General features: G+C 44.7%; 2 protein-coding genes across 5 annotated transcripts in view; one reads left to right on the top strand and one right to left on the bottom strand.

Moving 5' to 3' along the window:
* SMIM13 (small integral membrane protein 13) overlaps positions 1-26,448 on the top strand; it is a 188,193-nt gene that overhangs the window by 41,351 nt on the left and 120,394 nt on the right. The window contains exons 2-3 of the mRNA XM_067006773.1: positions 15,623-15,671; positions 16,010-16,121. Of these exons, the coding sequence (XP_066862874.1) occupies positions 15,623-15,671; positions 16,010-16,121 (161 nt within the window). The remainder of the gene's footprint in view (positions 1-15,622; positions 15,672-16,009; positions 16,122-26,448) is intronic.
* Positions 22,023-26,448, bottom strand: part of NEDD9 (neural precursor cell expressed, developmentally down-regulated 9) — a 299,037-nt gene continuing 294,611 nt past the window's right edge. For all 4 annotated transcript variants that reach the window (XM_067006770.1, XM_067006769.1, XM_059077758.2 and 1 more), the window contains one exon: positions 22,023-24,341. In XM_067006770.1, coding sequence (XP_066862871.1) covers positions 23,832-24,341 — 510 coding nt within the window. In that variant the 3' untranslated portion in view covers positions 22,023-23,831. The remainder of the gene's footprint in view (positions 24,342-26,448) is intronic.

Genomic DNA, 26,448 nt, shown 5'->3' with positions numbered 1-26,448 from the left:
ACGAACCTTGGGGACATTATGCTAAGTGAAAAAAAACAGTCACAAAAGGACTAGTGCTGTGTGCTTCCACTTATGTGAGTTATCTAAAGTGGTCAAACGAATAGAAACAGGAAGTAGAATGGCGGTGGCCAGGGGCTGCGAGGTGGGGGACATGGGGAGCCATTGTTTAACGGGTGTCGAATCTCAGTAAGGGGAGGAGAGAAGGTTCTGGAGAGCTGTGACACAACAGTGCCAACATGTTTAACACTACTGGACCGAACACGTAGAAATGGTTAAGACGGTAAATTTCATGTTGCGTGTCTTTTGAAAACCACAGTTAAAAAGAAAGACAAACTATAAGCAATAAGATGTTTAGTTTGATTTACAGTTTTAAAACAAAAGTGTCCCTTCTGCTGAAGGGACGAGCTAAGCAGTCTCCTCCCACACTTTCCTCTCGCCCTGCTCACTTTCGCTGGTCCTGGGGCCCTCGGCCTGGTGTCTGCTGTCCTCACACCCAGTGACTGATGTTGGCCGTGATGTGAGGATTTGATTTTTCCTGTTGCCCGTCCTCCCCGGCACTGACTCATGGGGAGGGCTTCGGGTTTTGCTCTCACCAGACTCTGGTTGGTAAGTCACGCAGGGGGCTGACTCCTCAAGCTCATAATATTTAGCAGAAGGCCACCTATAGGATTTATTTACACACCACCACATGTTATTAAGGGTTGAGGAAAGCTTAGCGGTCCACTGGGCCCTTTATACCTACTTTTTAAGATGAGCAAATCAGGGTAAGAGGAAAATTAGGTGAGAAACATAAGGAAGCCCAGAGTAAAGCGTGCTGCCCTGAAATGCATGTTGTGAGGTCTGATGGGAGTAGAAGTGAGTCTCACCTTTGACCCTGAAAGTCCTGGGGTCATAGCAGTGACGGGAACCCTGATGGTTGCAAAGTCTGCGAGATCCTTAAGGCCCATTCAGTACCTGCTTGGTGGCTTTTATGGCTATTCCAGGCGCCACTTTCGCCTCTGAGATCTCAACAGTGGATGAGACAGAAAGGGTTTCTTTTCGCCCAGGATCACAGTGTAGGTGGAAGTAGCAGAATAAAAAAAGCGGAAAGTAAAAAAGCTATTAATCAGGATTCTGCGAGAATTAAGACAAGTGAATGTGCTAGGAGACGGCTGGGAGGTGACCTTAGATTGGGAGGTTAAAGCTGCTGAGGTCTGGGTGACAATGGACAGCCTGATCCTGACCATCTGGGAGGGGAGCCTCGGGGCAGAGGGGCAGCTGGGCAGCTGGTGTAAAGGAATGACTTCGGCTTATTTGAGAAACAGAAGGGAGGCCTCTGTGGTTGGAACGTGAGGGGTCAGGGCGAGCACAGTCTGAGCTGAGGTCAGAGGTCAGCAGTGATCACGACGGGCTTGGCAAGTCCAGGTTGGAGTCAAAGGGCAGAGAGGAGGGCTGGAGGGCGCTGGGCAGGCGGGTACCAGGATGTGATTCCTGTTTTTAAAAGGTTGCCTTCTGTGTGGTCGCTGCACAGTAGATGAGCCAGTGTGGAAACGGGGAGCCAGTTCAGAGAGAGACAACTGTAGCTTAGATGAGGTTGATGGGACCCGGTGAGACCCCGTGGTGAGAAGAGAAGGGGACAGGGGCCAAGCCCCGGGTCCTCCAACAACCAGAATAGCCGTACAGGGAAGCTCAGCCTTTCTAGGTCTGAGACAAAAGAGACACTCTCAGGGTGTCTTCGTGCAGGGACACTCGTGGGACATAGAATACTCCCTGAGAGCATCTCTCCCGTCCCATCTCCTCCTACCCTCCTGTGCAGCTGGTGTGTTGGGTGCAGGCCTGGCCCGTCTTTAGTGATGCAGCACCTGAGGGGTCTCAGGCACTCATGTAGCTGATGCAAACCCCCAGGAAGGGTCAAGACAGGGACGAGAGCAAATTAATTTGAAGGAGGTCAGGTGGGTGATTCTGTTGAAGATGAAGTGGAATCCAGCGCTCCTTGTGGATGAATGAAAACCTGGTGTGAATGACAGGGCTTGTCACTGAGGCAGATTAGATTCCAGTTTGATGGGCAGATAATCAATGAAATAGATGCACTTGCACAGTTGGAAATGAAGGATGAAAATACAGACGATGTGCTACTTCACCCCGGAACTCATAGGCAAGAAAATGTGCCAAGAAAAGTGCAGTTTGATTCTGCACATCCTGACTTGTATTTACCATTTTTCTCTTCTCTGTCCTTCCCCTCTCCCTTTCTTTTGTTGTACATAAAGTAACTGGTATATATTAAATGTTATCTATTATACTATTATTATTACTTTTTACTAAATGGTCAGTGATCTATTCTATTGACTTCAAAAGGAAATAGAAGGCTTCCCTGGTGGCGCAGTGGTTGAGGGTCCACCTGCCGATGCGGCGGATGCGGGTTTGAGCCCTGGTCCGGGAAGATCCCACATGCCGCGGAGCAACTAAGCCCGTGAGCCGTGGCCGCTGAGCCTGCGCGTCCGGAGCCTGTGCTCCGCAACGGGAGAGGCCACAGCAGGGAGAGGCCCGCGTACCGCAAAAAAAAAAAAAAAAGAAATAGAGTGGAAAGAAGACTTTCTGTAAGAAGACCCACTAGCAGTATACTCATTCAACTTTTATTTTTCTGTCATTAAGTTATTTTGCTCTCATTGCCTGACAAACAATAACAATGACAAAATCCTTTGCCTACTTTATTTGATTGGAGAATTTCAACATATTTTATCATTGTAAAACAAAGGACAATTTTATAATTTTTTGTACAATCATCATTACATGTAGGGCAGTCTGTTTTAAAGTTGGAATAAATTTCTCTAAAGGAAATGAATCCGAAATAGATTTCCTTTCAAGTTAATGTCTTGTTATTTATTTATTTATTTATTTTTAAATTTTTTAAAACATCTTTATTGGAGTATAACTGTTTTACAATAGTGTGTTAGTTTTTCCTTTACAACAAAGTGAATCAGTTATACATATACATATGTTCCCATATCTCTTCCCTCTTGCATCACCCTCTCTCCCACCCTCCCTATCCCACCCCTCTAGGTGGTCACAAAGCACAGAGGTGATCTCCCTGTGCTACGTGGCAGCTTCCCACTAGCTATCTAATTTACATTTGGTAGTGTATATATGTCCATGCCACTCTCTCACTTCATCGCAGCCCACCCTTCCCCCTCCCCATATCCTCAAGTCCATGTTCTAGTAAGTCTGTGTTTTATTCCTGTCCTACCACTAATCTCTTCATGACATTTTTTTCCCTTAGAGTCCATATATATGTGTTAGCATACGGTATTTGTTTTTCTCCTTCTGACTTACTTCACTCTGTATGACAGACTCCAGGTCCATCCACCTCATTATAAATAACTCAGTTTCATTTCTTTTTATGGCTGAGTAATATTCCATTGTATATATGTGCCACATCTTCTTTATCCATTCATCTGTTGATGGACACTTAGGTTGCTTCCATGTCCTGGCTATTGTAAATAGAGCTGCAATGAACATTTTGGTACATGAGTCTTTTTGAATTATGGTTTTCTCAGGGTATATGCCCAGTAGTGGGATTGCTGGGTCGTATGGTAGTTCTATTTGTAGTTTTTTAAGGAACCTCCATACTGTTCTCCATAGTGGTTGTATCAACTTACATTCCCACCAGCAGTGCAAGAGGGTTCCCTTTTCTCCACACCCTCTCCAGCATTTATTGTTTCTAGAGTTTTTGATGATGGCCAATCTGACCGGTGTGAGATGATATCTCATTGTAGTTTTGATTTGCATTTCTCTAATGATTAATGAGGTTGAGCATTCTTTCATGTGTTTGTTAGCAATCTGTATATCTTCTTTGGAGAAATGTCTATTTAGTTCTTCTGCCCATTTTTGGATTGGGTTGTTTGTTTTTTTGTTATTGAGCTGCATGAGTTGCTTATAAATTTTGGATATTAATCCTTTGTCAGTTGCTTCATTTGCAAATATTTTCTCCCATTCTGAGGGTTGTCTTTTGGTCTTGTTTATAGTACCTTTCGCTGTGCAAAAGCTTTTAAGTTTTATTAGGTCCCATTTGTTTATTTTTGTTTGGATTTCCATTTCTCTAGGAGATGGGTCAAAAAGGATCTTGCTGTGATTTATGTCGTAGAGTGTTCTGCCTATGCTTTCCTCTAAGAGTTTGATAATGTCTGGCCTTACATTTAGGTCTTTAACCCATTTTGAGTTTATTTTTGTGTGTGGTGTTAGGGATTGTTCTAATTTCATACTTTTACATGTAGCTGTTCAGTTTTCCCAGCACCACTTATTGAAGAGGCTGTCTTTTCTCCACTGTATATCCTTCCCTCCTTTATCAAAGATAAGGTGACCATATGTGTGTGGGTTTATCTCTGGGCTTTCTATCCTGTTCCATTGATCTATATTTCTGTTTTTGTGCCAGTACCATACTGTCTTGATTACTGTAGCCTTGTAGTAGAGTCTGAAGTCAGGGAGCCTAATTCCTCCAGCTCCATTTTTCGTTCTCAAGATTGCTTTGGCTATTCGGGGTCTTTTGTGTTTCCATACAAATTGTGAAATGTTTTGTTCTAGTTCTGTAAAAAATGCCAGTGGTAATTTGATAGGGATAGCATTGAATCTGTAGATTGCTTTGGGTAGTAGAGTCATTTTCACAACGTTGATTCTTCCAATCCAAGAACATGGTATATTTCTCCACCTATTTGTATCATCTTTAATGTCTTTCATCAGTGTCTTATAGTTTTCTGCATACAAGTCTTTTGTCTCCTTAGGTAGGTTTATTCCTAGATATTTTATTCTTTTTGTTGCAATGGTAAATGGGAGTGTTTTCTTAATTTCACTCTCAGATTTTTCATCATTAGTGTATAAGAATGCCAGAGATTTCTGTGCATTAATTTTGTATCCTGCAACTTTACCAAATTCATTGATTAGCTCTAGTAGTTTTCTGGTAGCATCCTTAGGATTCTCTATGTATAGTATCATGTCATCTGCAAACAGTGACAGCTTTACTTCTTCTTTTCCTATTTGGATTCCTTTTATTTCTTTTTCTTCTCTGATTGCTGTGGCTAGAACTTCCAAAACTATGTTGAATAAGAGTGGTGAGAGTGGGCAACCTTGTCTTGTTCCTGATCTTAGTGGAAATGGTTTCAGTTTTTCACCATTGAGAACGATGCTAGCTGTGGGTTTGTCATATATGGCCTTTATTATGTTGAGGAAAGTTCCCTGTATGCCTACTTTCTGCAGGGTTTTTATCATAAATGAGTGTTGAATTTTGTCAAAAGCTTTCTCTGCATCTATTGAGATGATCATATGGTTTTTCTCTTTCAGTTTGTTGATATGGTGTATCACGTTGATTGATTTGCGTATATTGAAGAATCCTTGCATTCCTGGAATAAACCCCACTTGATCATGGTGTATGATCCTTTTAATGTGCTGTTGGATTCTGTTTGCTAATATTTTGTTGAGGATGTTTGCATCTATGTTCATCAGTGATATTGGCCTGTAGTTTTCTTTCTTTGTGACGTCTTTGTCTGGTTTTGGTATCAGGGTGATGGTGGACTCGTAGAATGAGTTTGGGAATGTTCCTCCCTCTGCTATACGTTGGAAGAGTTTGAGAAGGATAGGTGTTAGCTCTTCTCTAAATGTTTGCTAGAATTCGCCTGTGAAGCCATCTGGTCCTGGGCTTTTGTTTGTTGGAAGATTTTTAATCACAGTTTCAATTTCAGTGCTTGTGATTGGTCTGTTCATATTTTCTCTTTCTTCCTGGTTTAGTCTCGGCAGTTTGTGCATTTCTAAGAATTTGTCCATTTCTTCCAGGTTGTCCATTTTATCGGCATACAGTTGCTTGTAGTAATCTCTAATAATCTTTTGTATTTCTGCAGTGTCAGTTGTTACATCTCCTTTTTCATTTCTAATTCTATTGATTTGAGTCTTCTCCCTTTTATTCTTGATGAGTCTGGCTAATGGTTTATCAATTTTATTTATCTTCTCAAAGAACCAGCTTTTAGTTTTATTGATCTTTGCTATTGTTTCCTTCACTTCTTTTTCATTTATTTCTGATCTGATCTTTATGATTTCTTTCCTTCTGCTAAATTTGGGGGTTTTTTGTTCTTCTTTCTCTAATTGCTTTAAGTGCAAAGTTAGGTTGTTTATTCGAGATGTTTCCTGTTTTTTAAGGTATGATTGTATTGCTATAAACTTCCCTCGTAGAACTGCTTTTGCTGTATCCCGTAGGTTTTGGGTCGTCGTGTCTCCATTGTCATTTGTTTCTAAGTATTTTTTGATTTCCTCTTTGATTTCTTCAGTGATCACTTCGTTATTAAGTAGTGTATTGTTTAGCCTCCATGTGTTTGTATTTTTTACAGATCTTTTCCTGTAATTGATATCTAGTCTCATAGCATTGTGGTCGGAAAAGATACTTGATATGATTTCAATTTTCTTAAATTTGCCAAGGCTAGATTTGTGACCCAATATATGATCGATCTTGGAGAATGTTCCATGAGCACTTGAGAAAAATGTGTATTCTGTTGTTTTTGGATGGAATGTCCTATAAATATCAATTAAGTCCATCTTGTGTAATGTATCATTTAAAGCTTGTGTTTCCTTATTTATTTTAATTTTGGATGATCTGTTCATTGGTGAAAGTGGGGTGTTAAAGTCCCCTACTATAATTGTGTTACTGTCGATTTCCCTTTTTAAGGCTGTTAGTATTTGCCTTATGTATTGAGGTGCTCCTATGTTGGGTGCATAAATATTTACAATTGTTATATCTTCTTCTTGGATCGATCCCTTGATCATTATGTAGTGTCCTTCTTTGTCTCTTGTAATAGTCTTTATTTTAAAGTCTATTTTGTCTGATATGAGAATTGCTACTCCAGCTTTCTTCTGATTTCCATTTGCATGGAATATCTTTTTCCATCCCCTTACTTTCAGTCTGTATGTGTCCCTAGGTTTGAAGTGGGTCTCTTGTAGACAGCATATATATGGGTCTTGTTTTTGTATCCATTCAGCCAGTCTGTGTCTTTTGGTGGGAGCATTTAATCCATTTACATTTAAGGTAATTATCGATATGTATGTTCCTATTACCATTTACTTAATTGTTTTGGGTTGTTCTTGTAGGTCTTTTCCTTCTCTTGTGTTTCTTGCCTAGAGAAGTTCCTTTAGGATTTGTTGTAGAGCTGGTTTGGTGGTGCTGAACTCTCTCAGCTTTTGCTTGTCTGTAAAGGTTTTAATTTCTCCATCAAATCTGAATGAGATCCTTGCTGGGTAGAGTAATCTTGGTTGTAGGTTTTTTTCCTTCATCACTTTAAATATGTCCTGCCACTCCCTTCTGGCTTGTAGAGTTTCTGCTGAAAGATCAGCTGTTAACCTTATGGGGATTCCCTTGTGTGTTATTTGTTGTTTTTCCCTTGCTGCTTTTAATATGTTTTCTTTGTATTTAGTTTTTGACAGTTTGATTATTATGTGTCTTGGCGTGTTTCTCTTTGGGTTTATCCTGTATGGGACTTTCTGTGCTTCCTGGACTTGATTGACTATTTCCTTTCCTATATTAGGGAAGTTTTCAACTATAATCTCTTCAAATATTTTCTCAGTCCCTTTCTTTTTCTCTTCTTCTGGGACCCCTATAATTCGAATGTTGGTGCATTTAATGTTGTCCCAGAAGTCTCTGAGCCTGTCCTCAGTTCTTTTCATTCTTTTTTCTTTCTTCTGCTCTGCATTAGTTATTTCCACTATTTTATCTTCCAGGTCACTTATCCGTCCTTCTGCCTCAGTTATTCTGCTATTGATCCCATCTAGAGTATTTTTCATTTCATTTATTGTGTTGCTCATCGTTGCTTGCTTCCTCTTTATTTCTTCTAGGTCCTTGTTAACTGTTTCTTGCAATTTGTCTATTCTATTTTCAAGATTTTGAATCATCTTTACTATCATTATTCTGAATTCTTTGGATGAGGCTGGATCTTGTCTTTCTGGTGGGCAGGTCCACGTCTGGTGGTGTGTTTGGGGCTGTTGGTAGCCTTATTATGATTTTAGGCAGCCTCTCTGCTAATGGATGGGGCTGTAGACCTGTCTTGCTCTTTGTTGGGAATAGGGTGTCCAGCACTGTTCATTGCTGGTCCTTGAGTGAAGCTGGGTCTTGGTGTTGAGATGGAGATCTCTGGGAGATTTTCGCCATCCGATATTACATGGAGCTGGGAGGTCTCTTGTGGACTAGTGTCTTGAGGTTGGTTCTCCCACCTCAGAGATACAGGCCTGGTGCCTGGCTGGGGCGCCAAGAGCCTTTAATCCACACGGCTCAAAATAAAAAGGAGAAAAAATAGAAAGGAAAGAAAAGGAAGGAAGGAAGGAAGGAGGGAGGGAGGGAAGGAAGAAAGAAAGGAAGGAAGAAATGAAGGAAGGAAGAAAGCAAGAAAGGAAGGAAGGAAGGTGGAGAGGAGGAAAGGGAGGAAGGAAGAGAGGAGGGGAGGAAGGAAGGGAGGAAAGAAGGGGGGAAGGAAGGAAGAAGGGAGGGAAGAAAGGAAGAAAGAAAGGGAGAAGACAAAGTAGAATAAAGTATAGTTATTAAAATAAAAAATAATTATTAAGAAGAAAAATTTATATTAAAAAAAAAAAACAGAAAAATGGGTTGGTCTAATCCTAGGACGAATGGTGAAAGCAAAGCTATACAGACAAAATCTCACACAGCAGCACACACATACACACTCACAAAAAGAAAAAAAGGGGAAAATAATAGTATATCTTGCTCCCAAAGTCCACCTCCTCAACTTTGGATGATTAGTTGTCTAGTCAGGTTTTCCACAGATGCAGGGCACTTCAAGTTGATTGTGGGGCTTTAATCCGGCGCTTCTGAGGCTGCTGGGAGAGACCTCCCCCTCTCCTCTCTGTTCGCACAGCTCCTGGGGTTCAGCTTTGGACTTGGTCCCGCCTCTGCGTGTAGGTCGTCCAAGGGCCTCTGCCCTTCGCTCAGACAGGACGGGGTTAAAGGTGCAGCTGATTCGGCGTCTCTGGCTCACTCAGGCTGGGGGGAGGGAGGGGCACGGAGGCGGGGCGAGCGTGCGACGTCAGAGGCCGGCGTGATGCCGCACAGGCCCGAGGCGCGCCGCGCGTTCTCCCGGGGAAGCTGTCCCTGGATCCCGGGACCCCGGCAGTGGCGGGCTGCACGGGCTCCCGGGAGGGCCGGTGTGGAGAGTGACCTGTGCTCACACACAGGCCTCTTGGTGGCGGCAGCAGCAACCTTAGCGTCCCACACCCGTCTCTGCTGTCCGTGCCGACAGCCGCGGCTCGCGCCCGTTTCTGGAGCTCCTTTACGCGGTGCTCCCAATCCCCTCTCCTCGCGCCCAGGAAGCAAAGAGGGAAGAAAAGGTCTCTTACCTCTTTGGCAGCTCCAGACTTCAACCGGACTCCTTCCCGGCCAGCCGTGGCGCACTAACCCCTTCAGGCTGTTTTCACTCTGCCACCTCCAGACCTTTCCCTGGGATCCGACTGAAGCCCGAGCCTCAGCTCCCGGCCACGCCCGCCCCGGCGGGGGAGCAGACAAGCCTCTCGGTCTGGTGAGTGCCCGTCGGTACAGATCCTCTGCGGGAATCTCTCCGCTTTGCCCTCCGCACCCTGTGGCTGCGCTGTCCTCCGCGGCTCCGGAGCTTCCCCCCTCCGCCACCCGCGGTCTCCGCCCGCGAAGGGGCTTCTACTGTGGGGGAGTCTTTCCTCCTTCACGGCTCCCTCCCACTGGTGCAGGCCCCATCCCTATTCTTTTGTCTCTGTTTATTCTTTTTCCTGTTGCCCTACCCAGGTACGTGGGGGAGTTTCTTGCCTTTTGGGAGGTCTGAGGTCTTCTGCCAGCGTTCGGTGGGTGTTCTGTCGGAGTTGTTCCACGTGTAGATGTATTTCTGATTCTCTGTGAGGAGGAAGGTGATCTCCGCGTCTTAGTCTTCCGCCATCTTTAAGCCGTCTCTAATGTCTTGTTATTTAAATGAACTTCTTGTTTAAAAGATAATATAAAAAAGTCCATCACTGCTTCAACAGAGCAGTGAGGCTGTTTTCTTTTTTTTTTTTGCGGTACGCGGGCCTCTCACTGCTGTGGCCTCTCCCGTTGTGGAGCACAGGCTCCGGACGCGCAGGCTCAGCGGCCATGGCTCACGGGCCCAGCCGCTCCGCGGCACGTGGGATCCTCCCGCACCGGGGAACAAACCCGCGTCCCCTGCATCGGCAGGCGGACTCTCAACCACTGCGCCACCAGGGAAGCCCCGAGGCTGTTTCTTACAGCATGGCCATCGGGGCAGGGCTGTGTGTTATCAAGTCAGAGGCTAATAGTACTTCTGTGAGATATGAGGGGCCTGTGTGTTCTAGGAGCATGTGGAGTGACTTAATGGGGATACAGTTTAGCACAGCTGGAGGTATTGCTGGGGTAACCCAAGGTGAATATGCATTACTTCACCAAAGTAAATATTCATTACTGCACCCAGGCTGCTGTCACCTGACCTGCTGGGTCAGAGGCACTGCCACCCCCTGTATGCTATAGGTGGTCATTTTCCTGGAACCTCTGGGACCAACCGGGTGGCCTCCTGAGAGGCCTGCGGCCCTGGGATGGTTGGAGATGGCGCTCCCTCGGGCCCTGGGGACACGGGGGCTTTCCTGGCAAGAGTCTTCAGGATCTTTGCAAATAAGTCTCTGAGTTGCCCCAACCTGTTGTCCTCCAGGAAAGATTATAGCAGCGGCCCCAAATGGAAGAATTTTCCCTTTCCTTCTTCGGGGCTTTGGTGTGTAATAAGACATTCTCCTATGAAGGCTGAACAAGTCATGACTGTGAGAAGTCAGTTTCTGATTTTCTAATTACGTTGCATCCTAAAACAAGACTGGGCCATCCGGGATATTATCATATGTTCCCCCCTTATTTCTTGGAAACTCAATATAATATTCAAAGGTATGTTCAGACAAGCAACGAGTACTTATTTCCTCTGTGTTTATTTTAAGTCAACATCTGATTTGTAGTATATTCCATGGCTTTTACAAAAGCAGTTACACAAGTTACTTAAGGCTTCCCACATTTTTTTTTATAAATTTATTTATTTATTTTTGGCTGTGTTGGGTCTTCTTTTCTGCACAAGGGCTCTCACTAGTTGCAGCGAGCGGGGGCCACTTTTCATTGCGTTGTGCGGGCCTCTCACTGTCGTGGCCTCTCTTGTTGCGGAGCACAGGCTCCAGGCAGGCAGGCTTCAGTAGTTGTGGCACGCAGGCTCAGTAGCTGTGGCTCATGGGCTCTAGAGCGCAGGCTCAGTAGTTGTGGCACATGGGCTTAGTTGTTCCGTGGCATGTGGGGTCTTCCCAGACCAGGTCTCAAACCCGTGTTCCCTTCATTGGCAGGCAGATTCTCAACCACTGCGCCACCAGGGAAGCCCACCTTCCCACATTTTTAACCCTGCTCGATGAAGCATACTTGTCTGGTTGGTAACCCAACAATGAACACATAGTTCATGCTAAATCTATGAAAACATTGACATATTAATTGAGTCAGTTCGTGGATCCCAAGAGAGAATTTTTAGGCTTGGAGAAAGTTGTTTTGTGTGTTTGTTGTGTTTTTAATTTCAGAATTGTAGCAGTTCATTTACCAAAGAGTCGTATGGTGCCGACTTTGTGCCCGGACGTGTTCTAAGTGCTTTACAAACATTCATTTGTGATATTAAGCCTTGTGAAGAGCCTATGACACAGCTGCTATCATTAGACCCATTTTATTGATGGGGAAATCGAGGCTTGCAGAGAGTAATAGCTCAAGACCACACAGCTAAGAGGCAGAGATGAGATTTAAACCCAAGTTACCTCAGTAATAACTGAGGCCAAGCTTTTATAGGTAAGATTGAAGTGTTATTGTTGTTGTTTTTAAAAACTTTTCATTTGAAAATAATTCCAAATTTGCAGAAAAGTTCTAAGAAGGAGGATAGCACATTTTACTGAGAATCACTTGCTATTGAGACGTTTAAGATTCTTTTTGTGAAACGCAGCGCCTACACTGTGGCCCTTTACCCTAGAATACATCAGTGCCCCTCTGCTAGGAATGAGAGTATACTCTTAACAGAACCAGAGTACTGATCAACCGTGGTCAGTTTAGCATGGATTCGGTACTTCTATTTAAGGTACTGTCTGTGTTTCGGTGCCGACAATTCACCCAACAATAACGTCCTCGATTCTTTCCTCCAGGATGGGGTCCAGGCCGGTAGAGCCACGTAGGCCACCAGTTATCGGTTCTCTCTTGCCTCCCTTAATCTGAAGACCTTTCACAGCCTTCCTCTGTCTTGTGTACCACTGACAGTTTTGCAGAATAGGTTTCCTCCGCCTTTCAACACTAGCACAGGCTGTCTCCATTTTGCGCTTGAGGCCATCTCGTCGTGGTCAGGTGAGGAAGCTCAGTGCTGCCTCTGTGATGTGACAGCCGGCTCAGGGTCTCCCCCCTGGAGAAGGCACCCCATTCGTCTGCCCCTCGCTGGGGGTGTTAACTGTGATCACCCCACTCCCTCGAGAGGCTGTCTGATTTCTCCACCGCATGACTACTGTTTTTCCCTTGCAGCTAATGTGCAGTCTGTGAGGAGACTCAGGGATGTTTCTCTGCCACTAGGAAGCCCCAGTCACAAGGCGGAAGGCAGTTCTTCCCTCCCATGGGGATGCGAGGGGCGTGGGATTGGCGCGCCGTCCACCTGTAACTGGAAACTCTGCCCGCCTCTGTGAGGCTTGCAGGTGTCACCGGCTGACCTGTCAGGGCTGAGGCTCTCAGGTAGAGTACAGGGGCTTGGATGTTTCCAGGCACTGATGACTCAACTTGCATCTGTGAAATGATAAAGTGGCCTGCGTGCCTCCTGAAAGAAACAGGCATGGGTTCTAACCCTTAATGCTACATTTAAGGGTCAAATATATTAATAACTGTCTGAGACCAGATTTCAGGAAAGGGCTTTAGTTCCCTGAGGGGATACTGACAGTAGAGAAATGGACATCCAGTCGGGGTTCATACCCAAGCCTGGGAGAAGTTGCAGTGAAAGATAGATTTGGGGTGTGAGAAATAGCCAATAGAAGAACTTGCCCAGCCAGCCCCCCGGCAGTGGGCTTCTATAGGAGAGAACTGGCCACGAGCCCAGTAGGACTGGCCCTGTCCATCTTACTGGGGAACATCGTGACCTCACAGAAGGAGAAGCAGAATCTATGCTTTGGTACACACCCCATAAGCATCCAAGCTCTTCTTACATGCTCAAAATATTTCACATGAACCCGTGTAATATTAGAGACGGTGGCTAAAAAGAGAGGACAGGGAATAATTTAAGTAGAAAGGATTAGATGAAGAGAAAATTTAGAACCCGGATAATCAAGCCTTAGATTACTGGCTGCTGCGTTTGTCTTTGACCTTCTTGGTAGTAAAGGCAAAAAGGAAAACATCAGTTTGTTATAAAAAAAAATCTCATTTTCATGAGAAAAAGCTTGTCTGTTACTCAGGAGAAACAAAACACTCCCCAATGCTTAAATGTGAATACATCTGCCTGTAATTTGCTTACTGGTAATAAAGCTTTTCTTCCATTTAGCCTTTTGTCGATTTTCTCTGTAATTGATTTTTACTTGTAGGTGCCATAGTTGAAAGGTCCCTAAATGCTGGGGTGTGCTAAAGACCTGAGTATCAGGATGGGGATGTAACAAAAACGTTGAGCCATTTTGAGAGAGCACGTGGGGTGAGGTAATAGCGCAGTTATCCAAAACCAGGGGTTCGCAATCCAGGGAACGAGGGTTTCTTTAGGTTTGGTGACACGAACTTTGCAAGGGAGTGCACTGGAGCTTGGCCCACAGGGAGCTATGAAACACAGTCTCCAGCCTCAGGAACTTGCAACAGAGAAATCACAGACATCCAACGGCAACAAAAAAAGGCACTAAAGTAAGTGATGGGAAAGTACTTATATAATGTGAAACAATACAACAGTAACTTATGGACACTTGCAATCCTGCCCTTTGGAGAGATTTCAGTGTTTGTTATCTTTAAGGATCCTGCAAAGTCCTTTTGTTTCGAAGGGTTCCTCCAATGTGGGTTTAGTGGGGGTTATCTAGGGAGTTAGAGTCATTCATTTGGTCAGTTAGTCAGTCAACAAACATGAATTGAGCTCCTCGTGTGAACAAGGCCATTAGATGGAGAAGATGAACTCAAGAGGCCCTAAGTCTGAAACGTACAATAGAACGGGGAGATGTGCAGACAAGTCAGAGTACTGCTGTGTGTTTGTAGAGCACGTAGGAATTACTTTAAAAGCTTACGTTCCCAACATTGAGCAACGTCCGCTTAGTATCCCCATTTCACAGGCAGGTTGGTGGCGGAATCTGGCAGAAAAACCAAATTGTCCTCCTAGGGCTTCTGTTTCCCCACTGGGCCACAAGGGGGTGATGTGTGAGGCCATCCGGGGGGTCCCAAGTGAACTCTGCTTTAGATCTGCAAAATGCTGGACACCGTAAATGCTTCAAAACCAGCCTAGGTGGTGCCCAGGTTAAGACGTTGTTACCTGGAGTGACGGGGTGCTGGCCATTCGCCCCTGCGGGGAAATAAAGGACTTTTGGAGCGCCCCTTCCAACAAGGGCGGTGGCCGGGGGCCCTCACGAGTCCACTCCTTTTGGGTGACTTTTCTCTAGAAAACTTCGCTCTGCACAACAGGCCCTCTTCTTAATGTTCCTTGCACTCCTTTTGTTTTCTTGTTTATTGATTTTCCTTTTGCAAACAAGACAGGGGTACCCATTATTCAACGATAACCTTCTTTCCTCAAATCTTAGGCCTTTTCTAGTGTTGACTGGATGTCTAGACAGATAGGTAGGAATAATTGCTCAAGGGCAAGGGCAACCTTAGCTACTTGTCCATTTGCATTTTTACATCCTCCTAAAAATACACCTGCATACTCCTTTGTCATCCTCCTAAAAATACACCTGCATACTCCTTTGTCATCCTCCTAAAAATACACCTGCATACTCCTTTGTCATCCTCCTAAAAATACACCTGCATACTCCTTTGTCTTGATGTTTCGACCTCAGGCAAGACCCAGGAATAGGCAGCTTCTCCGACAGAGTCTAAAATGTCCCCTTCACAACCATCCTCCTTAGAGAATTCAACTTCTTTAGTAGGGATTTAGGTCACAAAGGGCCCAGGCAGTTCTGAAAAACCCCCGTTATGCTCTCTGGTCATAAAGGAGACTCATAAATGGCTTTTGGATGAAATGCTGGGGAGGGCTGGGTGGTGTCTGGTGTCTGATGGTGTCCTGACCGATGGGCTGGCCAGAGAAAATTATGGGTATGTTTTCATTTAACATCATTTCTTGCTGACTCTTGTCTCCCTGGAAAATCGTCTGTGAGGAGACAAAATAAGGTGCCCTTTCTGTTAACTCAGTGTTCTTAATTATAGTTGTTGGGAGGTGCCTTAGATCATGTTGTGAGAGCTACGGGCCCTTCCTCTGCAGCTCTCCCCCGCCCCCCTGCCCCCGCTGCAGAGGCATTTGCTTTAGAGGCCAGGGTCATAGTCAACACTGAGAGAGAAGTCAGGGCTCAGTGTTTTCAGCTGCCCCTTGTTAGAGGTTTCTTCCCTGCACGTTGGCCTCTACTCATTAAAACACCTTCAAGGTTGTTTCTCTTTCTTTTTTTTCAGCCGCGAAATACATCTGTGCCTACTTGTTCGGGACCTGGGAAGAAGTAAGGTGAGCTTAACATAGCCTCCTCCTGGTACACTTTGGGGTTTCTGGGCTGGCGTTGCTCCTTTGCTCTCGTTCTTCGCGAAGCCCGGCGTCCAGTGCCCGGCGGGGATGGTGCAGTAAGCGTGCGGTTCACACAGGCTGGTTCCATGGCGATGTCGAGACCCTGGTGTTTCCTTGGTGTCACCATGGATCCACATCCGCCGAGATGCCCAAACCAGGAACCCTCGGCCTGGCTCCCTCTGCGTCAGACCCCCCGTCCGATTGTTGACCGAGCGTGTTGTCTGCCCTCCTGCGCCCCTGGGATCCATCCACTCAGCCTCCTCTCCTCCTCCTGAATTCAGGCTTCCTTTGCGCTTTCTCCCGGGACTGACAAAAGAGTTCCCAAGCGGAGCCGTCAGATCGACGAGGCCCCTCGTCACTTTGCACACGTCAGCGTGCTGCTTTCAGAACAAAGTATGTATTTGTCTGTATCATTATCGGCCACTTTTCAGGAAGCTTTCCCACGTATTAAGCGCCTCTTAGTCTGTCTCTGACTGGATGTCTCTTCCCATCTGTATGTATTTTATTTTTCTTTCACTTTCTTGTTTTCCATCTGAAGAGTACTTTTACAGTATTTTTTAACTCCTTATATAAGATTGACCTTCACAAAGCATTTCTACAAAAAAAACCCAAAAAACCAAAAAAACTCATCCAAAGGAGTTGATTATCTGGGGGAAATTCATCCAAATGAATCATTGGTTTCCTTTCTCCTTTTTTATCCTGGGACGTTCAGGTGATGAGAAACGGATTGAGGAAACAATGAAGCGTGTTTGTGTGTTTCTCTAGGTGCCTTGTGTAAATTCAGGGGTACGGGTGGCAGAGGTCAAGCTGCTGCCTCTTGGCCTGCTGGTTCTAAAGCGCTGCCATCGGGAGAGGTCTTGACTTGGACACGTAGGGGAGAGACCGACATTGACTCTGCGAGTCTTGTTAGCAGGCCTCGGCCTTTTGAGAGGGGAGGAAAACAAAGACGAACTATCTGAATATCCTCCACCAGGTTTTCTAAGTGTTAAGAGAGAAAGCAGATGTCAGGGTCAAAAAAGTTTGGGGAAACAGTAGACAAGACAGGTTTCTCTATTGCGAGATTCCATCGAGCCTTTTCTCTGCTCCCGTGTATTACCACGTACTCTGTGGTATTTTACAAAACGACCACAGCATATCCGCCAACAATCTATTTCTCAAAATATCTTGAGAACCTGGAATATCAAAGAGCCTAAAATACTGCTTTAGAATATGCATCTCTTGAAGCTGATGTTTGTTCCGCTGACACTTCTTTTTTTATTGAATTTTTACTTTGTTTCGGAGTACAGTTGATTTACAACGTTTTGTTCGTTTGGGGCGTGCAGCAAAGTGATTTCAGGTGTGCATACGCGCAGAGCCACTCTTTCAGATTCTTGCCCCGTATGGGTCACTGCCGAGTATTGAGCAGAGTCTGTCTCGACTCTTCGCCTCTCCCCACCCCCAGTCTCCCCTCCTGCCTCCATTCTCCTCCTCCCATCCGTCCATAGGCTTCATTGTATCTCTCAACCCTTTTGTCTCCTCTTGACCCCTTCTCCTGCTACTTCACCTTTGTCTCGTGTGGAAGGATGCGGTGTCCGCCTAGTCTGAGCTCAGCAGTTCTCGGGAGGCGCCCCGCGCAAAGCCGCCGTCCCTGGGCGGTGGAGCCCCGGCCGGTCCCGCAGGCCCCCTGCCCACCTCTCTCTCCTGCTCCTTCCCGACCGCCAGCCTCAGCCAGCCTCCCCGCCCTTGGTGTGTGCTTTCCGCCCAGCCTAGATCACGGTGATTTTTCTCCCTCGCTGTTCTCCGAACTCTTTCCCTGAAGCTTTCAGTTGGGCACGTGTCCGTCACCTGACTTGAGTTGTTCAGGAGGCATGTTTACTTTTGGTCCCAAACGAAGCGAAGCAGAGAGCAGGGCTCCTCCTTCCTTCGTGCCCTTTGGTGCACAGCACGATGCCCCGCAGAGGCGCCGGCCGTGAGGCTGGGCGGCGCCCCGGGCTGGGACAGCTGCCGCTTATTGACGGACGACAGGGCCGGTTTGCCAGCTCTGTTCAGCCAAGCGGGAAACTTCCGAGGAATAAACGAATCCTCGTTCTTCACGTCCTCTGGTGAAGAGCAACGTTTCTTTCGTCATAATTCCTCAAACACCATGAGGAACGTAGATGTGGTTTACGGGGAAGCATCTGAAGCCCAGATCAGCTTTTACTGACTCTAGGGGGGGAGAAAACCGTGTTTGTCTCTCGGGTGGTTCGTGACCTATAGCCCAGGATGGACTCTTTAGAAAGCTGAGCTTTCTGATTGGACCTTTGTCTATGGGCCCTCCAGGGTTTCTGTGAGTTGGTGGGTGATAATAATTGATTTGAAAAAATGTCAATATTATTAATATCAATATTAATATTGATTTGAAAACAGTGGAACATTAGAGTTAGTTGGGAAATATTTTTACGTCTTTTAAAAATCAACTTTGTTGAGGTATGACTCCCATACACTACAATGCGCCCACTTTATGTGTATATTATGCAAATATTTGCATTCACATAATTACCTTAGGAATCTAGATATAGATATAGTTCCAAAACAGTGGCCACTCACCACATGTTGCTATTTAAATTAAAATTAACTAAAATTAAAAACAGTTCCTCAGTTGTACTCATCACATTTCATAGGCTTAATAGCCACATGTGATTATTGTCTACTGTATCGGACAGTGAAAATTATAAATACACACACACACATACACGGCACTGATATAAAACATACATATAGCACTGAGATAAAACATATCCATCACACCCAAAAGTTCCTTTGTGTTCTTTTCCAGATAATTCCTAATTCCCAATCCTGATTTCAGGAAATCACTGATTTCATTTGTTACTACACATTAGATTTGTGTTTCTAGAGCTTCATATATACATACTCTTTATTTACCTGGCTTTTTCTCAGCATCATGTTTGTAAGGTTGATCCATTCATGCTGCTACATATGTAACTATTTCCCTCCTTTTTAGTGCTGAAGAGTATTCCATGGTATGAAGAGACCACAATTTATTTATCCACTCACCTGCTGATGCCTTTTGGGACTATGCTAAATAAAGCAGTTAGTTTTGTAGACATATATTTTATTAAAAAAATTTTTTTTTAATTGAAGAACAGTTGACTTACAATGTTGTGTTAGTTTCAGGTGTACAGCAAAGCGATTCAGTTATATATATATATATATATATTCTTTTTCAGATTCTTTTCAGGTTATTACAAGATATTGAATATAGTTCCCTGTGCTATGCAGTAGGTCCTGGTTGGTAATGGACATATATTTTCATTTCTCTTGCCTAAATACCTTTGGAATTGCTGGGTTATATGCTAAGTGTATATTTAACTTTATAAGAAATTGCCAAACTGTCTTCCAAATTGGTTGTACCATTTTACATTCCTACCAGCAATGTAGGGGAGTTCCAGAGAACTCCAGTTATTACCAATTATTACCATTTTTTGTTTACTTGTTCTATTAAGTACTGAGAGATAGTATCTAAATCTCCACCTGTAATTACAGATTTTCCATTTCTCCTTTCAGTTCTGTTATCAGTTTTTGCTTCATAATATTTTGAACCTTACGACTAGGTACATTCGAATTTAAGAATGTTTTGTCTTCTTTATGAACTGACCCTTTCACGATGGCGTGCCCCTCTTTGTTCTGAATTCTACTTTGTCAGCTGATATAGTCACTCCAGCTTTTCTTTTTAAAAATTAGAATGTGCATGGTATATTTCTCTCTCTTTGCTTTTGACTTATCTGTCTATTTTTACTTAACTTGGGCATCTTTTAAATAGCATATGGTTTAGTTTTGCTTTAAAAAAAAAATCCAGTCTGAGACTCTCTAACTTTTAATTGTCCTGTTTAGACCATTTACGTACAAAAATAATAATTGACAAAGAATAAACTGTATGCACCTCAAGTGTACAATGTGATGAGTGTTGACGCGCACATACCCGTGAAGCCCTCACCACAGTCAGGAAAATGGGCCTCTTCATCATTCCCCCAGATTTTCCTGAGCTCCTTGGTAACGTACTCCTCTTCCCTGGCAACCACTGATCTGCTTTCTGTCACTGTGGTTTGCATTTCCTCGAATTCCGTATAAATGGGACATACTATATGTCCTCTTTTTTGTCTAGCTTCTTGTACACATCATAATGATTTTGAGGTTCATTCATGTTGGTTTTTGTTTCACTTTTGTTTTCCCTTTTTGTTTCTGTATAGTATTCCATTGTGTGGATATGTAACAATGGTTATGTGTTCACATAGACTTTTGGGTTCTTTCTAGCCTCTGGCTATTACAAATAGAGCTGCTATAAACATTCTTATGCAAGTCTTATACGGACATATGCTTTTATTTCTCTTGGGTAAATACCTAGGAGATGAATTCCTAGGTCCTATGGTCGGCATAGATTTAATTGTTTTGTTAAACTGCCAAGCTATTTTCCAAAGTGTTTGTACTGTTCTGCATTCTCCCCGGCAGTGCACGAGAGCTCTATTTGCCCCCTTCGCATCAACGGTTGGTATGGCTTATCTTTTTAACTTTAATGATTCTATCTGGTGGGTTTGTATTTCATTTACTTATTGTCTATTCACATGGTTTTAAAAAAATTTTTACCTATTCCTTTTTATTTATTTATTTTTTAATTTTATGTATTTTTTGCCTGCGTTGGTTCTTCGTTGCTGCACGCGGGCTTTCTCTAGTTGCAGTAAGCGTGGGCTAGTCTTTGTTGTGGTGCGCGGGCTTCTCATTGTGGTGGCTTCTCTTCTTGCGGGGCACTGGCTCTAGGCGCACGGGCTCAGTAGTTGTGGCTCATGGGCTCAGTAGTTGTGTCTCGTGGGCTCTAGAGCGCAGTCTCAGTAGTTGTGGCGCACGGGCTTAGTTGCTCCATGGCATGTGGGATCTTCCCGGACCAGGGATTGAACCTGTGATCCCTGCATTAGCAGGTGGACTCTTGTCCACTGCACCACCAGCGAAGTCCCCTCACATGTCTTCTTTTGTGAGGTTTCTGTTCAAAATTTTTGCCCGGTTAAAAAATTTAGTTATTGGGACTTCCCTGGTGGCGCAGTGGTTAAGAATCCATCTACCAATGCAGGGGACACGGGTTCGAGCCCTGGTCTGGGAGGATCCCACATGCTGCAGAGCAGCTAAGCCCGTGCACCACAACTACTGAGCCTGCGCTCTAGAGCCCGTGCACCACAACTACTGAGCCCACGTGCCACAACTACTGAGCCTGCATGCCTAGAACCTGTGCTCTGCAACAAGAGAAGCCGCTGCAATGAGAAGCCCACGCAGCAACGAAGACCCAACACAGCAAAAAATAAATAAATAAATTTATTTTTTTTTAAATTTAGTTATTTGTTTCCTTATTCTGATACATGTCCTTGGCTGAGGTATGTGGTACAAATATTTTCTCCTGGTTTGTTGGTTAACTTTTTGTTTTCTTAATGGTCTTCTTAGAAACGTTTTAAGTTTTGATAAAGTCCAATTTATCAATTGTTTTATTATTTATGCTTTTTTGTTCTACCTAAGGAATCCTTGTCTTCCTAAGATCACAAAGATTTTTCCCCTGTGTTTTCTTCTAAAAGTGTGAGAGTTTTAAGTTTCACGTTTAGGGCTATGATCCGTGTGAGTTAATTTTTCTGTAAGATGTAAGGTAAATATTCATTCTTTTTCCATGGAGAGATCTAGGTGTTCTAGTGCCATTTTTTTCAAAAGACTTTCCATTTCCCAAGAAGTGCCTTGACACTTTCTTTGAAAATGTTTATAGATGTGGGAAAAAGGTATATGCAAGGTATATTCAGATACGTTATCTGTAACTCTCAGTAGGATACCAGAGTGAAAGAGTGGGCCAAGCATTAAAAATAATTTATGTGGTTACGAATCTCTTATTTTCATCAAATATAGTTTTCTTTTAAATATTTCTTGATGTCCATTCCAGAATGAATCGAGCAATGCCCTTTGATTCTAAAACCATGTGAATAGTAACATCCATATTATGAGAGCAGAAATCATTCCACCCATCATTTAAATATATAGGCTTTCTGGTGAAGAGCAGCTTTGTTCCAGATATTTGGGTTTGGTAATGTTCACAAATTCCAGAATTTTCTTTAAGTGATGCAAAATGACATGATGCAAAATGAAAAAATAGCACTCAATTTTACTCAAAAATTCAGATCTATAATATTGATAAAATCACCATAATTTAACTTTCTATATTGAGTGCCCAAATAAGCTAATAATTTAACTTTGATACAAGGAAAGAAATAGAGAAAAAGAAAACCCAATGTCTATGAAAACAGACATCTAAAATTTTAATGATTTAAAAATAGCCTGTATATACAATGTGGGAAAGAGAGTAATACAGATTGAACATTTTGGTTTGGAAAACGTGAAATGTCACCACTTTGCTCAAGTCTGTCATCTCCTAGGAAATGCACATTATACGATGAAATCTACAAGGACACTTTTCAACCTCTTCGTTGATTTTCAGCAACCTGCTTCTTCCTTCGCATACACTTTGTTTCTTGTAACAATACAGCTTCTTCTGGCAGAGCAGAACATCAAGAACTACAAGAAAGGTGGTTCTGAAAAGCACGTCTAGGGTAAGTTTCACTGATCATTTTGTATCCCACTTAGATCGTGCATCCTTCTCTCCTAAATCCTTTCCTGTTCCAACTGTTCCCATGATTTGGTTGTTTGAAACAAGCAAGCTCAATTAAGTCAAGGCATGTATTGCAAACCAAACTGTTTTCCAGTCGGCTGGAATAGCATCATTAAATACAAACTGGACTGATCAACCGTAATTTGCTTCTTGACTTGGTAATATATGACTACATTCCCGCCCCCGCCCCCCGACCCCCGACCCCGGGTAGGAAGTGTGATGAATCTGATGGCTTGTGGTGTGTTTGTGCTGTGCCAACCCCAGCAGGTATGAGTGGACAGATATGCTGTGCTGAGCTGGGAGACGGCGGGGGGCCGTGTGCACAGACAGGGTCACTGGCCAGACAGAGCTGTGACGCCTAGATGGGCTCCATACAGCTGCTCCGAGTGCTGTGTCTGCATGTGCATGTTTTAGGGAGGGTACAGGATCACGCCTGGGATTCTCTTAGAGTGGGATGTGGCCTGGCGGCTCTAATGTTTAGGTGATCCAGGAACTGGCCGGTTCCCCTCAGCTAATGGGGTAGTAGCACCTCAGGGAATGCTGAGAGCCAGAAAGGACCCTACTTACAACTGGCAGATGGGACCATCCTTCCTTTTGTGGATGATCAGACTCTGATGTGTCTCTATGAATTCCTGCTGCAAATAATATAGTTTTTGCAAATCTAAAAACATCCCTTGGAACATTGCCCGGCCAAGTCACTCATAAATGCCAATGATCAAAAAGCCCTGCGGAAGCACGTCCCCTCCACGCGGAAGCAACCCCAAGTGGGGACACGGCCCCTGGCACATGTGTCACTCCTCCAGCACCTAACGTGTCAGAGTTTGGATTAACATGTACATTCTGAAACTTTCTCTCTAAGGGGGCTTCTCCAACCAGAAGTGAGGCATCTTGCAATAACGCGCCCAAGACAGCCAGTTTCAGAAGGGGGTTTCAGAAACAAAAGCAAGGCGCAGCATGCCTCCTCGCTGGAAGGTGCACACCTGCAAATATACTATGCTTCCCAGGCTCGGGAGTGACAGGCTCAGAATAATCGCTAGTACATGCAGAGCCGTATTACAACCAGCTGGTATGTTTTCTAAAAAAGAAAATGCAGCATTAGGAGGTGCTTACTAAGGTGCTTCTTAACTCATGGTTTTCAATGGAATGTATCAGACAAACGTCTACGAACGAACATGAACACGGTCACACACACACGCGCGGACAGGCTTCTGTACAGCTTACGTCTCAGATGCTTAGGTGTGTACACAAGAACCACGCAGGAAAAGAAAAGTTCCCCTAGAGTTCCCTGAATTTCTGAATGTCGTCTAGCCCATCAAATGTTAAAATATCTCATTTTCGTATAAAATATCTACAAAAATAGATAAAATTTACAAAAACCAGAGGGTAGTTCCAGTTTTCCTCAGTAATCCAAGTCGGTCCGCCTTTTGCCGCTCTTCTCAGAACGTCGCCATCTCCAGCAAAGAGCGCTTGAAGAGCTGCGCGTGCCTGGACAGCTCGGTCACCTGGTGGACCATCTCCTGCAGGGCGGAGGTGCTGGGGTAATGGAGCGCGGCCGTCTTGGTCGCCAAAACTATAGTCTTGAGCTGCTCGCAGAGCTGGTTGCTGGAGTTCATCACTCTGTTGCGAACGTCCTGGGCGGCCACCTGCCTCGTCAGCGTGTCTCCGATGAACACCAGTTTGTGGGCGCTGAGGACGACGAACTTGCTGTGCGCCACGAAGATCCGCGGGGGCTGCGCCGCGCTGAGGCAGCTGAAGAGAGCGTCGATGGCGTTGAGGAGGGACACGTAATGCGTCTCACACTGGTCGTAGTAGAAGCACAGCAGCTGCCTGTCCTGGGCGCCCACGCCGCCGCTGGTGCTTGGGAGGCTCTGGGAGGGCTTCCACTTGGAGATGTCGTTCTCCACGGGCTTTGTGATTTCTTGTTCCAACAGCTGGAACTGACTCAGCTGCAGGGGACGGAAAAGCCGAGTTTGTTACGCACGCGGCGCTGTGCGGACACGGACACTAACCCGGGCGCTTGCAGTTAAAACGCAGGGGTCTTCGTGCCCGTGCGCGGTGCTTATTAGATGCCAAGACGTGTCCAGTTGCCTGGCTTGCCTAAGTCGTGACACGTAGAGGCTGACAAAGAGGATCCCTAAGGAATCCTCCAGCTCTGACTTCTGAGACTGGACACGATTGGTCTCTTCTGTCCTCAGGCTGGAAGGCAGCACAGGGTTTAAACCCAGCTCTGCTACCTACACCTTTCCGAAGGTTCAATGAGTTAATATTTGCAAAGTGCTTAGAATGGTGTTGGGTATAATGGAGACTCTAGGTAAATGTTTATTAAATGTTGAGTGGTGGCCAGGGAAAAGCAAACGTAGGGACCTCTTTTTCAAGTCAGTCACTGACAGTTTGCTCCTTCTGGGGGAAAGCCTTGACTTTGTCCCTTCAAGGCACCGAGATAAAGGACAATCCATGCCCCTTTGCTATCTCTCCTATTCTTTCTGTCCAGATTTATAAATGTTATTATCCAGCACTACAGGGCAGACTACTGCATATAAATACATGTGCACTGCGGAAGAGAACTTCTCCAAGGGAAGCTGAACGCAGGCTGTGCGTCCTAACACTCAGACCCCCAGAGCGGCCGAAAGGAAGGGGCCTCGCACGAGGTCAGACTCAGTGTTAGCTTTTCTCCCTTCTCTCCTCGCTGCCCCCGGCTGCTGTATTATTTAAACTGCAATGACAATAATCTCCGGCTATCGCACCAAGTGTCCGGAGAGGCTCTCTCTCCCAGGCAACAGCTGTCTGTCTGCGAGCGGAGTTTAGGACTGTCTTCTGCCCTGAAATAGGGTTGGGTCTGAGCACGGTTAACCTCACCCAGCTTCTCCCCTGAGAAGTGCACAGCGAGCTTGGCTTCTCCGTGGACTCTGTTGTCTTCTTCCTAGGAATTACTACGATTTCAACGAGTTCCCCAAAGCCCTGCAGTCTTACTTGGCCAAATGCCAAAGCAAACATAAACAGATACAGGGTGACGCTTCAAGATATTCAGCTTATGCTTTTCCAAGTATGTTCATAAATATATCATCTCATTAGGTCGGAGGGGAGAGGGACTTTCTCATTTTACAGAGAAAGAGTCGAAGTTCAGGGAGGTTAAGTGACTTGCCTGAGGTCATATGATTGGTTGGCCAGAAAGCACAGATTAGAACTCTGGTCTCCTGAGTTCAATGCACCATTTCATGTCCCTACACGCCATTTCAGTTCACCCTAAAAGGCCTATAAATCCTCGATCCATTTCTCGTTATTTTTGTGCCCTTGTATTAGCAATACCCATTATTATTTGCCCCACTCATGCCCAACTTTTGAATGAAACTGCCTTGCCCAAAGCCCTTAGTAAATGGACTTGGATATATTTTGAAAACACTGGATCCCGCCTTCCTCCCCTTAGATTGGACCAAGAACAGCCAAGCCACAGGCTTGGGTAGTCGGGGAGAGACAGAGATAGAGATGATAGAGACAGAGATAGATAGATAGATAGATAGATAGATAGATAGATAGATAATGGCCCAGACTCTTTTTTAAGGAATTTGATAAACCACAGAAGGGGCTGACTATTAGCGAGGAAGCTGAGATGAAAAACTATATATAGGAAAGGCTTTGAGTGTCCGGCTGTGGGTTCTGTAAAGTTACAGGGGAGCCAAAGGAGTAGATAATCAGCGGAAACTGCCAGAAAATAGAGGCCAAGGACGTCAATTTAGAGAGACACAAAGTTAGTACAAGAAGGAGAGGAAATTGACAGGCCTAGTTCTTTAAGACATGGCCACATCTTCATTTTCTGCTCTTGAACTCCCCTATTATGGCTTTTACTACAAAACACGTTTGCTTGGGCCAGCGTGAGTGGGTCTTGCTCCTTGAGACCAACCGCCTTAACCCACTAGTCTTAAATATGTTAGACGTACAGCCTTAGCCTGGAAAAACTGTGTTTGGACATAGTCCAGGCACACCCAGCTAGACTACTAAGGCCATAGACCTTCTCTGTGTTCTTATACCCTATTATGTGCCTTGGAGCTTGTTTAT

Source organism: Kogia breviceps, chromosome 10, assembly GCF_026419965.1.
Source record: "Kogia breviceps isolate mKogBre1 chromosome 10, mKogBre1 haplotype 1, whole genome shotgun sequence".
Taxonomy (NCBI): Eukaryota; Metazoa; Chordata; class Mammalia; order Artiodactyla; family Physeteridae; genus Kogia; species Kogia breviceps.
This window is presented reverse-complemented; position numbering and strand designations above follow the sequence as displayed.